At 47.9% G+C, this 15,458-nt stretch overlaps 1 protein-coding gene across 1 annotated transcript in view; it reads right to left on the bottom strand.

The window, feature by feature from the left end:
* Positions 1-15,458, bottom strand: part of LOC144600697 (short transient receptor potential channel 5-like) — an 84,853-nt gene that overhangs the window by 52,802 nt on the left and 16,593 nt on the right. The window contains 1 exon segment of the mRNA XM_078412592.1: positions 12,890-13,289. Coding sequence (XP_078268718.1) covers positions 12,890-13,267 — 378 coding nt within the window. The 5' untranslated portion in view covers positions 13,268-13,289.

Genomic DNA, 15,458 nt, shown 5'->3' with positions numbered 1-15,458 from the left:
TACGCCCTCCGCTTCCGGGCCGCGGCGACCTCCCCGCCTCCCGTCACATTGGCGGTATCGGTTTCCCCCCTCCGTACGCGTTCCGGGAGGGAGGTCCGGGCACCCGTGAGGTACGGTTTTGAGGGTTCTGGGGGGGGTCATGTAGGGACATACGGATTAGCGGGGGGGTCTCGAACCCTCGGTTGGGCTAACGAGTCACGGGATGCGGGAGCGCGAGGTATAGTTGTGTCTGGCGCCCAGCTGGAGAGATGAGATTAGATTGTATTGGCTAGTTAAGTAGTGTGTGTCCAAAGTAAGCTGTTGCAGTTTGTTACGGTTACCTACGAATAAAGACCTTTGAACAATAACGCTCGTTTTGGACTCACTACAATTTGTTTGAATAATGACCAAAAATGCTAGAAATCTGGAGTGTACTGGTCACTAAGTGGCTCCCCTGGGCGGCCCAAGTTGTTTACTCAAAATCCACTGTAGCCATTCTGGCCTGAGGTAATTGAGAATTTACTCATTTATCAGAGATGTGGATCTACTTAGGATGTTGTGTATCATAGAGTGAAAATGGATAATTTACATTATTGCTGTTCATTAGTTGAATCACATTAGTAGTAAATCACATTAGAAAGGACTATTCAGCATGGAGATGGCTCACTGTTATATATGGCTATATTTTGGCTCTCTGTAGAAGCAAGGAACAGCAGATGCTGGTTTACAGCAAAGATAGACACAAAGTGCTGGAGTAACTCAGCGGGTCAGGCAGCACCTTTGGAGAAAAAGGATGGGCGATGTTTCGGATCAGGACCTGAAACGTCACCCATCCATTTTCTCCAGACTGAAGAAGGGTCCCGACCCGAAACGTCACCCATCCATTTTCGCCAGAGATGCTTCCAGATGACCCTTTGGCCCACTGAGTCCACGCCGACCATCCGTTCACACTAGTTCGATTTTATCCCACTTTCTCATCCGCTCCTTACGCACACTAGGGATAATTTACAGAAGCCAATTAACACTCCAAACCTGCAAGTGTTCAGGATGTGGGAGGAAACCGGAGCGCCCGGAGAAAACCCACGCAGGTCACGGGGAGAACGTACAAACTCCGTACAGACAGTGCCCGTAGTCAGGATCGAACCCGGGTCTCTGGGGCTGTAAGGCAGCAACTCTACCGCTGCGCCACCGTGCAGCCCTGCAACATCCTTGCACTAAATCAGTAGGGTAAGAGTGTTGTGTCGTAGACATCGAAGGTATCACAAAATGCTGGAGTAACTCAGCATCTCTGGAGAGAAGGAATGGGTGACGTTTCGGGTCGGGACCCTTCTTCAGAATGTGTCACATACACATTGCCAACCAGTTCCTCCTTTTCCAGCAAAATTACTGACACACCCTGACAGCTTTCAGTGTGAAAAACAATGAGAAAAACCTGCATAAATGCATTTCTATTGCTGATCCATTGAACAGGGAGTCATAATCCTTCTTCAGCAATATTTAAATCATACAATGGCTGAGATTATAATGAATAGAGTAAGTACTGTGGGATTCTGGCTGCTAATTTTACATTCAACCAATTTGATGCATCTGATTTCTTAAAAATTCTAATTACTCCATTTGAAGACCAGAGAGAATTTGTGCAAATCACACTGCAGCAGGCTGAGAATTTGAATTCAATTAAAAGAACTGGAAGGATCAGCTGCTGAGAAACCTATTAGAGAAGACTTTTTGTCAAAATCCAACTGCTTTGTTAACATCGTGAAGGAGAAGAGGAGGAATTTCTTTCGTCAGAGGGTGGTGAATCTGTGGAATTCATTGCCACAGACAGGGCTGTGGAGGCCAAGTCAGTGGGTATTTTTAAGGCGGGGATTGACGGGAATTTTGATCAGTATGGGAGTCAGGGGCTATAGAAACATAGAAACATAAAAAATAGGTGCAGGAGGAGGCCATTCGGCCCTTCGAGGCTGCACCGCCATTCAATATGATCATGGCTGATCATCCAGCTCAGTAACCTGTACCTGCCTTCTCTCCATACCCCCTGATCCCTTTAGCCACAAGGGCCACATCTAACTCCCTCTTAAATATAGCCAATGAACTGGCCTCAACCACCTTCTGTGGCAGAGAATTCCACAGTCTCACCACTCTCTGTGTGAAGAAATGTTTTCTCATCTCGGTACTAAAAGACCTCCTCCTTATCCTTAAGCTGTGACCCCTGGTTCTGGACTTCACCAACATCGGGAACAATCTTCCCGCATCTAGCCTCTCCAACCCCTTAAGAATTTTATATGTTTCTATAAGATCCCCCCTCATTCTTCTGGGGAAAAGGAAGGAGAATGGGGTTGAGAGGGAGAGATAGATCAGCCACGATTGAATGGCGGAGTAGACTTGATGGGCCGAATGGTCTCATTCCACCCTTATAACGTACGAACATCCTTCAAAGATGAAGGGCTGTGTGCTCAGTCCACTCCTGTACTCCCTGTTCACGCACGACTGTACTGCTAAGCACAGCTCAAACATCGTCCTAAAGTTTGCTGACGACACGACCATCTTGGGCCTCATCACAGACAACAATGAGACGGCCTACAGAGAGGAGGTAAAGGCACTAAACAGCTGGTGCCAGGAAAATAACCTCTCTCTCAATGTCAGCAAAACTAAAGAGATGATGGTGGACTACAGGAGACATCGGGGGAGTGGACACCTCCCCATCCACATCGGTGATGCTGAGGTTGAAAGGGTCAGCAGCTTTAAGTTCCTCGGTGCGCACATCAGTGAGGACCTTTCCTGGACACTACACACGGACACAATAACAAAGAAGGCCCGCCAGTGACTCTTTTTCCTGAGAAGACTGAGCACGTTTGGCATGAACACCAGCATCCTCACAAACTTCTACAGATGCACCATCGAGAGCCTGCTGACGGGCTGCATTACAGTCTGGTACGGGAACTGTTCTGCCCACAGCCACGAATCACTACAGAGAGTGGTGAAGACGGCACAGCACATCACGGGCAACTGTCTCCCGGCCATTCAGGACATGTTCTACCGGCGGTGCCTGCGGAAGGCACGCAGCATCATCAAGGACCACAGCCACCCAGCACGCAGGCTGTTCTCCTTGTTACCGTCAGGCAGACGATACAGGAGTATGGCTGCACGTACCACCAGACTTAAGAACAGTTTCTACCATCAGGCCATCAGGCTTCTGAACTCATAAACACATTTCACATCATATATGTTGATTATTTTTAATATTGTCTTTTTACCTTACTAATGTCATTTTTTAATCTTATTTATCCTTGGAATATTACTGCTGAGGTGACCCGTTGTCTTGTCAAATACATTTCATTGTACCGTCGACCCTGTGCCAACCTACATATGACAAATAAAATTATTATTATTATTATTATTATTATAAGAAGGAAAATGATCACCTTAACTCATGCATTCTGAGCGTTTGCCTGGATTAGGCAGCGTTCATTAGACCTAAAGCGGCACGGTAGCGCAGCGGTAGAGTTGCTGCTTTACAGCGAATGCAGCGCCGGAGACACAGGTTCGATCCTGACTACGGGTGCTGCACTGTAAGGAGTTTGTACGTTCTCCCCGTGACCTGCGTGGGTTTTCTCCGAGATCTTCGGTTTCCTCCCACACTCCAAAGACGTACAGGTATGTAGGTTAATTGGCTGGGTAAATGTAAAAATTGTCCCTAGTGGGTGTAGGATAGTGTTAATGTACGGGGATCGCTGGGCGGCACGGACTTGGAGGGCCGAAAAAAAAAAAAAAGGCCTGTTTCCGGCTGTAGATATATGATATAAAGCAAGAACTAGACTTTGAAAATGGGACCATATCTGGTGTCTCTTGCATGCGGTCTCAGTGGACTATCTCTGTACAGTTTGCGAAACAGGGATTGTGCTTAGGTATGGCAAAACTTCACTCAACTGTATGTTTAGTTTAGTTTAGTTAAGAGATACAGCGCAAAAACAGGCCCTTCGGCCCACCGAGTCCGCGCTGAGGGCGTGCAGCGTAGGTTTACTAGGTTAATTCCCGGAATGGCGGGACTGTCGTATGTTGAAAGACTGGAGCGACTAGGTTTGTATACAGTGGAATTTAGAAGGATGAGAGGTGACCTTATCAAACGTATAAGATTATTAAGGGGTTGGACATGTTAGAGGCAGGAAACATGTTCCCAATGTTGGGGGAGTCCAGAACCAGGGGCCACAGTTTAAGAATAAGGGGTAGGCCATTTAGAACAGAGATGAGGAAGAACATTTTTAGTCAGAGAGTTGTGAATCTGTGGAATTCTCTGCCTCAGAGGGCTGTGGAGGCCAATTCTCTGAATACATTCAAGAGAGAGCTAGATAGAGCTCTTAAGGATAGCGGAGTCACGGGGTATGGGGAGAAGGCAGGAACGGGGTACTGATTGAGAATGATCAGCCATGATCACATTGAATGGCGGTGCTGGCTCAAAGGGCCGAATGGCCTACTCCTGCACCTATTGTCTATTGTCTATTGTCTATTGATCCCCGCACACTAACACTATCCTACACACACTAGGGACAATTTTTACATTTACCCAGTCAATTAACCTACATACCTGTACGTCTTTGGAGTGTGGGAGGAAACCAGAGCACCAAGAGAAAACCCACACAGCCACAATAGACAATAGACAGTAGGTGCAGGAGGAGGCCATTCGGCCCTTCGAGCCAGCACCGCCATTCAATGTGATCATGGCTGATCATTCTCACGGGGAGAACGAACAAACTCTGTACAGACAACCCGGGTCTCTGGCGCTGTAAGGCAGTAACTCTACTGCTGCGCCACCGTGCTGCCCGCATTATGTAAAATAAAATGCTCATGTGACCACAAAGCGCTATTGACCGTTGACCACTGAACATAACTTCAGCACCGTGGCGCAGCGGGTAGAGCTGCTGCCTCTCAGCACCAGCAACCCAGGTTCGATCCTGACCTCGGGTGCTGTCTGTGCGGAGTTTGTACGTTCTCCCCGTGACCGTGTGGATTTTCTCCCACATCCCAAAGATGTGTGGGTTTGTAAATTGCCCCGAATGTGTAGGGAGTGGATGAGAAAGTGGGATTGCATAGAACTGGTGTGAACGGGTGGTCGATGAAAGGGCGTGGATTCTTGCTATTGAGGGCGTGCAGCGTAGGTTTACTAGGTTCATTCCCGGAATGGCGGGACTGTCATATGTTGAAAGACTGGAGCGACTAGGCTTGTATACACTGGAATTTAGAAGGATGAGAGGAGATCTTATCGAAACGTATAAGATTATTAATGGGTTGGACACGTTAGAGGCAGGAAACATGTTCCCAATGTTGGGGGAGTCCAGAACAAGGGGCCACAGTTTAAGAATAAGGGGTAGGCCATTTAGAACTGAGATGAGGAAAAACTTTTTCAGTCAGAGAGTTGTGAATCTGTGGAATTCTGCCTCAGAAGGCAGTGGAGGCCAATTCTCTGAATGCATTCAAGAGAGAGCTGGATAGAGCTCTTAAGGATAGCGGAGTCAGGGGGTATGGGGGGAAGGCAGGAACGGGTTACTGATTGAGAATGATCAGCCATGATCACATTGAATGGCGGTGCTGGCTCAAAGGGCCGAATGGCCTCCTCCTGCACCTATTGTCTATTGTCTATTGACTCTGTAGGACCTGGTTCCATGCTGTATCTCTAAACTAAATGAAACTAAACTTCAGAGTTACTCCAGCACTTTGTGTCTTTTTTGTTTGTAAACCAGCATCAGCTTTCTCTTCCCCTTACTCACAGTCTGAAGAAGGGTCCCGAGCCAAATCGTCGCCTATCCTTGTCCTCCAGAGATGCTGCCTGACCCGCTGAGTTAATCCAGTCCTTTGTGTTATTTTTTTGTATATGACTTCAGCATGGTTGAATATTAACTGCCTTTTAAGGTGGCCTTAAAATAAAAACCTTTCAGCAGCATTCATTGTACGTTGGTCAGCTCGGACCCGTTGGGCCGAAGGGCCTGTATCTGCGCTGTGTCTCTAAATATAAACCAAAAAAAAGAACTGTCGTGGTTCAAAAAGGCAGCCTCCTCTTGGCAATTAAGGATGGAAAATAAATGTGGAACTTGCTCAATTACACAAAAAATCTGTGAATAATTTTAAATATAACTGAGCAAGTCAATTTCCGTGCTTGGTTCTTTTCTCCGAAAACATCCTTAACCAGAACATATGCAGCAAATCTAAGAACAGTCATTATTTCACTGCAAATAACAAGTCAGGAAATGTTTTCAGATAGAATTTTGTTTCGGTTTAACTTCGTTGCCGATTGTACGGCATGGAAACAGGCCCTTCGGCCTAACTCGCCCATGCTGACCAAGATGCCCCATCTAAGCTCTTCCCTTCTGTCCACATTTGGTCCACATCCCTCTAAATCTTTCCTATTCACGTTCGGGGTGCCAACTATCTCACTCCCAAATAAGGGACAATGTGACGTCACTGCCCCGCGCCCCACGTGACCACACTCAGCCAGAGGCCACATGCTCCCGCTCCACCAATGGTGGCCACCCGGGCCGGGAGGAGGGTTGCTACGCAACCTCCGTTAGGCGGCGCCCAGGACTCCGGACCTTCACTGTCCGGTCTACAGCGTCAGGGCCTACAGTGTCCGGGCCTACAGTGTTCGGGCCTACAGCGTCAGGGCTCAACTACCTCCTCTGGCAGTTGTAGACCCAACACTAACCTGCCACTGAAGATCTTGCTGCAAAGGCTTGTATCACTGTGACTGTATCATGGTCACACTAAAGACCCCATTTTGAAGAAGCTATTAGCCTCTGCATTATGATGCAAGAAAAATGACACCAGGCAGGAAATTTGCATTTTCTTTGCAAATATCCAAGCATTCAAAATGCAAAGGAGTAGGAAGGAAGTTCTGCTGATGCTGGTTTAAACCGAAGGTAGACACAAAATGCCGGAGTAACTCAGCTGGACAGGCAGCATCACTGGAAAGAAGGAATGGGTGACGTTTCGGGTCGAGTCTGAAGAAAGGTCTCAACCCGAAACGTCACCCATTCCTTCTCTCCAGAGAGCAGAATCAGAATCAGAATGGCCTTTATTGTCATCCAAAAAAACATGTCTTTTGGACGAAATTCCGTTACCCGCAGTCCAACAATAAGTGCAATAAAAATAAAGGAATAATACACACAATCATAAACCAACACAAAACAAAAGAAACATCCATCACAGTGAGTCCCCTTCAGTCACCTCCTCACTGTGATGGAAGGCCAGAATGGCTTTTCTCTTCCCCTGCCGTCTTCTCCTGCCGTCAGGCTGTTGAAGTTCCCACGTCGGGGCGGTTGTGGCTCCCGACATTGAAGCCCCCGCCGGGCACAGAAAATCCCGCGGCCTATTTCAGGCCGCGCCGGACGGTGAAAGGTCCGCAGCGGGCCGACCCAAGCCCCGCGATTCGGGGCGGGCGAAGACTCTGCCGCTGACGGAGCTCCCGAGGTCGGCCCCCACCCAGGGCAGGGCCTGCGAGCTTCCGACGTCCACGCGGCCCACGGCCCGCGGCCGAAGCCTCCGAAGGCGAGTCGCAGCCGCAGATGGTAAGTCCGGAGCGCGGGCTCTGCGAACCAGAGCCCAGGTGGTCCCAGCTGGAGGCCGCCAGCTCCAGGTGTTTGGCCGATGGTAGGCCGCAGCGGGAACGGAGACACGACCCAGAAAAAAGGTCGGGTCTCCATACGGAAGAGACAATTTTTCAGTGTCCCCCCCCCCACACACATAGTACACAACCACAAAAAACACTACATCACATCTAAACACTACAATTAAGACAAAAAGCAACATAAAACACAAAAGACATACGGACTGCGCAGCGCCGCCACTTCCTGATGCTGCCTGTCCCGCTGAGTTACTCCGGCATTTTGTGTCTATCTTGCATTTCAAAATGCAAATTCTGTTTCGTTCTCAGAACAGGTGCGATACATGTTGAAAAGAAAAATCAACAAGCTGTGATTTCAGTGTAGATAGAAACAGAATGCTGGAGGAACTCAGCAGGACAGGCAGCATCTCTGGATAGAAAGAATGGGTGACTTCTTTCGGGACCCTTCTTCAGTGCAACAGTTACCAGCTTCATTGCAAATTCTCTTCCTTATCATTGTTCTACCTAGTCATGTTATATCGATTAAACTGATGGATAGTCTGATTATTATGAGTATAACACTATTATCGTCTGTTTGTTCTTTATGTGTACATCTGTGTACACATGTGTGTATGTATGTATATATGATTTGATTGCTTAGCATACAAACATAACCTTTCACCGCATGGCAATAATAAACCATTACCAATGGTACACAGCCAAATTCTATCAAGAATAATAAATCAGCTAAAATCCTACAGCTACATTTACCAGATTACTTTTGAAGGGGGTGGCGGAGGGAGGGGGGGACAGGTGAGCAATATGTTGCTAATTGAATTGTTCGGTACAGAAATGACCTCACGTAAATCACTTTCACCGCACGGTGGCGCAGCAGTAGAGTTGCTGCCTCACAGCGCCAGAGACCCGTGTTCCATCCTGACTACGGGTGCTGTCTGTATGGAGTTTGCACGTTCTCCCCGTGACCTGCGTGGGTTTTATCCGGGTGCTCCGGTTTCCTCCCACACTCCAAAGACGTGCAGGTCTGTAGGTTCATTTGGCTTTGGTATAATGGTAAATTGCCCTCGTGTGTGCAGGATAGTGTTAGCGTGCTGGTCGGCGTGGACTCGGTGGGCTGAAGGGCCTGTTTCTATGCCGCATCTGTAAACTAAACGAAAGTAAAGAAATCTGGATAAAAAATTCTCTGGCAGCTGCAACTGCCAACTAGGCCTGAAGGACCTGTTATTCTGTATCTCTAAGCTAAACTAAAAATGATTAGTTTTAGTGTATTCACTATCCTTCCAGTTTAATTGACAGTGAAATTGGACCCCAACCTTCCTGATTTCCATAAAATGAAACAAAAAGCACAAAATTTGGGAAAATAATTTTGGGCACATCTGGCGGTCGGCTAATAAACCGATAGACCTTATAGCCAGTGTGTGGGCAATGGATGAGAAAGTGGGATAACATACGACTGGTGCACATGGGTGACCAATGGTTGGCGTGGACTCGGTGGGCCAAAGGGCCTGTTTCTGCGCTGTATCTCTAAAGTCTAGGGTTGCCAACTGTCCCGTATTAGCCTGGACATCCCATACATTGGGCTAAATTGGTTTGTCCTGTATGGGTCCACCCTTGTCCCGTATTCGGACCGGGGGGCGCTGTAGGCCTGGACACTATAGGACCGGACACAGTAGGGCCAGTCGCTGCTGCAGGCCCGGAGGCCTGGGTACCGCCTAACGGAGGTTGCATAGCAACCTGCCTACTGGCCCGGGCGGCCGACATTGGTGTAGCAGGAGCACGTAGTCGCTGGCTGGGTGAGGTCACATGGGGCGCAGGGTGCAGGGTGGTGACGTCACCTTTTGTCCCTTGTTTGGGAGTGAGAAAGTTGGCAACCCTACTAAAGTCTAACGTCGAGGGTGTAGGGAGCGGATGAGAAAGTGGGATAACGTAGAGCGGCTATGAACGGGTGATCGATGGTGGGCGTGGACTCGGTGGGCCCAATTGTAGCCTTCCTCTCCCTCAATGGCCAAATCTCATCAATGGCATGTTTCCCTCGGGAATGTTCAACGCACTCTGACTAAGAAACCGCTGCTAATGAAGGTTCTTGTCAGCAGTCCAAAAGTGATCCCTTTTAAAGGACAAGCTGCTTCCTGAGATAAGGTTGAGTCTGGCAACTAAATTAAATTATTGAGGTCCAATTTATGGTGAATCTCACTGGGCCAGGCCGACACCTTTATCGCTCGAGGGCAGCACGGTGGCGCAGCGGTAGAGTTGCTGCCTTACAGCGCCAGAGACCCGGATTTGATCCTGTCTACGGCTACTGTCTATGCGGAGTTTGTACGTTCCCCCCGTGACCACGTGGGTTGTCTCCGAGATCTTCGGTTCGCTCCCACGCTCCAAAGGCGTACAGGTTTGTAGGTTAATTGGCTTGGTGTAAATGTAAAAATGTCCCTAGTGTGTGTAGGGTAGTGTTAGTGTGTGAGTATCGCTGATTGGTGCGAACAAGAGTTCCCCTGGTCCATTCTTCCAGCCCTTACATTCAACAGAATATCCATTGGTATTTCCATCATTCCAATATTTTCCATTTTCTGTTTTCATGTAACATCTTAGAATATAGAACATGGAACAGTACAGCACAAGGAACAGAAATAATAATAATAATAACAATGCATTTTATTTATATAGCGCTTTTCATATACTCAAAGACGCTTTACAGAGATTTAGAGAACATAGGGAAATGAATAAATAGATAAATAAGTAATAAATAAGTAAATGCCACGCAATACTCCAAATGCAGCCGAACCAACATCCTGTAGACCTGCAACATGACTTCCAGGCTCATAGATTTAATGCCCCCACTAATGAAGGCAAGCATACCATACGCCTTCTTAACCACCCTATCTACTTGTGCTGCCACCTTCAATGAGCCAAGGACGTGGACTCCAAGATCCCTTTGCATGTCAATGCCATTAAGGCGCATGCCAAGGTGAGGCAAACGGTGCCTCTTGCATATGGACTCAGTGGGCTGCTCTGTGCCGACTGCACTTACTGGGGCAATTGTGCTTATGTCCGGCGATAGTCTTGCGGGATCTGTACGCAAAATATGTATTTCACTGTACCTGGGTGTATGGAACAAGCTGCCGGAGGAGGTAGTTGAGGCAGGGACTATCCCAACATTTGTGAAACAGTTGGACATGTACATGGATAGGACAGGTTTAGAGGGATTATGGGTGAAACGTGGGCAGGTGGGACGAGTGCAACTGGGACATGTTGGTCAGTGTTGGCAAGTTGGGTCGAAGGGCCTGTTTCCACACTGTACCACTCTATGACTCTATGGTACACGTGACAATAAAGAAACCATTAATAATTGATCATTGACCATTGACCATTGATCATTGACCATTGACCATTGATCATTGATCATTGACCATTGACCATTGACCATTGACCATTGATCATTGACCATTGACCATTGATCATTGATAATTGACTATTGACCGTTGATCATTGACCATTCACCATTGATAATTGACCAATGATCATTGACCATTGATCATTGACCATTGATCATTGACCATTGATCATTGACCATTGATCATTGACCATTGATCATTGACCATTGATCATTGACCATTGACCATTGACCATTGACCATTGACCATTGACCATTGACCATTGACCATTGACCATTGACCATTGACCATTGACCATTGACCATTGACCATTGACCATTGATCATTGACCATTGATCATTGACCATTGACCATTGACCATTGACCATTGATTATTGACCATTGATCATTGACCATAGACCATTGATCATTGACTATTGATCATTGATCATTGATCATTGATCATTGACCATTGATCATTGACCATTGATCATTGACCATTGACCATTGATCATTGACCATTGATCATTGACCATTGATCATTGACCATTGAACCATTGATCATTGACTGTGTCATATCTCCGTCTGCACTGCGGCCTAACATCGTGGAGCTGGCGGTCCCTTTGTTAGGGATTGGCTTCGGGAGCTCCAGCTGCAGGAGCTTCGAATGCCCCGATTGCGGGAGCCTCGATCTCCCGGATACGGGTAACTTTGATCGGGCTGACTGCGGGAGCTTCGATCGCCCCGACCGCGGATGTTTCGATCGCCCCGACCGCGGATGTTTCGATCGCCCCGACCGCGGGAGAAAAGGAGGAAGAAGGTAAAAGTTATTCGCCTTCCATCACAGTGAGGAGTGCAAGTCACCAAAGGCAAGATGGACGCTGCCTGCGCTGGTGGGGACTCGGAGGGATCGCCATGAGTGCAGTGGTCTCGGTGTTTACGGGGACGTCGCGCCACGGGAGCATCCTGGAGTCCGGTGCGAGTGTGGACGGCTTACTGACTGTTCGGGGGGACAGGGACTGCAGAGGCAGTGACAGCAGTTGGTACAACTCTGGTCATATCACGGTGAAGGAGCGTGTGTGTGGCCCGGACATTGGACTGATGGCTGTGGGTCTCTGCTTATGCTGTGTGCCCTGGGGATTCGCACACACCGCTGTTTATGGGTGATCTTTGTATAATTTTGTATTTTGTTGCTTTTTTTTGGTATGACTGTATGGTAAAGCAAATTTCACTGTACCTCAGGGTACACATAACAATAAAGGACTATTGAACTATTGACCATTAACCATTGATCATTGTTCATTAACCATCAACCATTAACTAATGACCATTAACTATCGACCAATGACCATTGACCATTGATCATTGTTCATTAACCATCAACCATTAACTAATGACCATTGACCAATGACCAATGGCCATTGACTAATGACTATTGGCCATTGACCATTGACTATTGACCATTGACCATTGACCATTGACCATTGACCATTGACTATTGACCAATGACCAATGACCATTGACCATTGACTATTGACCATTGACTATTGACCATTGAACAATGACCATTGACTATTGACCAATGGCCATTGACTATTGACCAATGGCCATTGACTATTGACCATTGACTATTGACCATTGACCATTGACTATTGACCATTGACCTATGACCATTGACCATTGACCATTGACTATTGACCAATGACCATTGACCATTGACTATTGACCATTGACTATTGACCATTGACTATTGACCAATGGCCATTGACCGTTGACCAATGGTCATTGACTGTTGACCAATGGTCATTGACCAATGACCGTTGACCATTGACCAATGACTGTTAACCATTGACCATTGACTATTGACTATTGACCATTGGCCATTGGCCATTGAAGGGTATTGTCAAATATCAAGTGAATGAATGACCTGTTTCTCTCCACTTGGCCTGCGATGATGCAGCAGGAGTTCGACTGCCCCAACAACCTCCTTCCGTATTGCGTAGAGCAGGGCATCTCCCACGTACACGCAGAAGCTGAGGAGCAGCTCCATGATCTCTAAGTTTTCATTCTCGATGGCGATGAGGAGCGCGCTGCGTCCCAGTGGGTCGGTGCAGTTGATGTTGATGTTGAAGTAGATCTCGGCCTCCTCCAGACCCTGCTTCACACTGGCGTAGTCGCCCTTCTCGATGGCGTTGAGGTAAGCCTTCTCCTCCAGCGACAGCTCGCTCTCCGCACGGACAATCTGCAGCGGGATGCGGTCTATGTACGGGGAGTAGTTGGCTTTTTTGTAGTACAGCTGGGCCATTGTTCATTTTACCACATGGATCCTGTGTGAAAATGACAGAGAGAGAGAGAGAGAGAGAGTGAGAGAGGGAGAGAATCGCGGAAGCTTAGCTTAGCTTTTAGACCACAACTAATTCAAAACCGTCTCTTCGCGGCAATGGAAAGTGACCTTCGCTGAAAGAGCAGAATCTGCTGATTTGCTGTGGAGGAGATAGACACAGAATGCTGGAGTAACTCAGCGGGAAAAGGCAGCATCTCTATCAGGATAGAAGGAATTTGCTTCTCTCCAGGGATGCTGCCTACCCTGCTGAGTTACTCCAGCATTTTAGACAATAGACAATAGGTGCAGGAGTAGGCCGTTCGGCCCTTCGAGCCAGCACCACCATTCAATGTGATCATGGCTGATCATTCTCAATCAGTACCCCGTTCCTGCCTTCTCCCCATACCCCCTGACTCTGCTATCCTTAAGAGCTCTGTCCAGCTCCCTCTTGAATGTATTCAGAGAATTGGCCTCCACTGCCCTCTATCTTGTATCTATCTTCGGTGTAAAGCAGCATCTACAGTTCCTTCCTACACAATACAAAATCTTACCTGACGCTCAGCCGAGGATTGTGAACTTGGGGCATCAAGATAATCCCTCTTTACACGTGGGGATAGGGAATGATTAATTTTGGTGCAAATTTAATTTTGGGATTGGAACCACAGTTTAACAGCAGCATAGTTCAGAGTGACACTCACACAAAAAGCTGGAGTAACTCAGCGGGTCAGGCAGCATCTCTGGTGAAAAGGCATAGGTGGCCTTTCGGGTCGTAGACCCTTCTTAAGACAGTCGACCTGAATCGTCGCCTATTCCTTCTCTCCAGAGATGCTGCGTGTCCCGCTGAGTTACTCCAGCATTTTGTGTCTATCTTCGGTGTAAACCGGCATCTGCAGCTCCTTCGACACGCTGCTCTGGAGAAGATGGCGTTGTGATGGAATGGAGGTGGGAGTGATGGAGTTGCCGTTCTGCCAACATCGTGAGGGGCAAACAAGCAAAATAGGAAATAAGCAGGAAATAATCTGGTATGGGTCTGCCTCCGTAAAAGAATCGCGGTCGACCCAACCAAGGTGGGGCACGGTGGCGCAGCGGCAGAGTTGCCGCCTTACAGCGGATGCAGCGCCGGAGACCCAGGTTCGATCCCGACTACGGGTGCTGTCTGTGCGGAGTTTGTACGTTCTCCCCGTGGGTTTTCTCCGAGATCTTCGGTTTCCTCCCACACTCCAAAGACGTACAGGTTTGTAGGTTAATTGGCTTGTTGGTAAATGTAAAAATAGTCCCTAGTGGGTGTAGGATAGTGTTAATGTGCGGGGATCGCTGGTCGGCGCGGACCCGGTGGGCCAAAAGGGCCTGTTTCCGCGCTGTATCTCTAAACTAGAAAAAAACTCAACTAAAAAGCTGCTACCTCACAACGTCAGACACCTGGGTTCAATCCTGACCTCGTACAATCCCGGGTCGGGCGGCCGCCATTGGTGGAGCGGGAGCACATGGCCGCCGGCTGGGTGAGGTCACGTGGGGCGAGGGGCGGTGAAGTCATCCTTTGTCCCTTATTTGGGAGTGTGGAAGTTGGCAACCCTAGGGTCAACGCTAATTCAAACACTCCTGGCAGGTGCTCTTACAGCTTAGGTACCGGTGACAGCAAGCTCGGAGATTTGTAGTGGGATATTGTAGATTTCTGTATCACCTCAGATCAGTTGTAACTGAAATGTTGTTTCTTCAAGCAAAGGGAGGTTTTAGTTATTGATTTGCCGAGTTGTAACCAAGCTCAGACAAAAACAAAGCAGCCAAACATCCTGACAGATGAAAGATTGCAGCAGTAAATCTGGCAAAGAGGATAGGGAAACTCTGGTTCAAAGCTCCAGGTACAATGGTGTACATGGACTCAACACACTTTGTCTCTTCCCAATGGATTGACATTGACAAAGGAGCTTGACATTTTATTCGTTGGAGCGCAAGAGGATGAGGAGTGATCTTATAGAGGTGTACAAAATCATGAGACGAATAGATCAGGTGGATGCACAGAATCTTTTGCCTGGAGTCATAGTCATACAGTGTGGAAACAGGTCCTCTAGCCCAACTTTCCCGCACCGACCAACTTGTCCCGTCCACACTTGTCCCACCTGCCTGTGTTTGGTCCATATCCCTCTAAACCTGTCCTATCCATGTACCTGTCTAA

This window comes from Rhinoraja longicauda, chromosome 15 (genome assembly GCF_053455715.1).
Source record: "Rhinoraja longicauda isolate Sanriku21f chromosome 15, sRhiLon1.1, whole genome shotgun sequence".
Lineage (NCBI taxonomy): Eukaryota > Metazoa > Chordata > Chondrichthyes > Rajiformes > Arhynchobatidae > Rhinoraja > Rhinoraja longicauda.
This window is presented reverse-complemented; position numbering and strand designations above follow the sequence as displayed.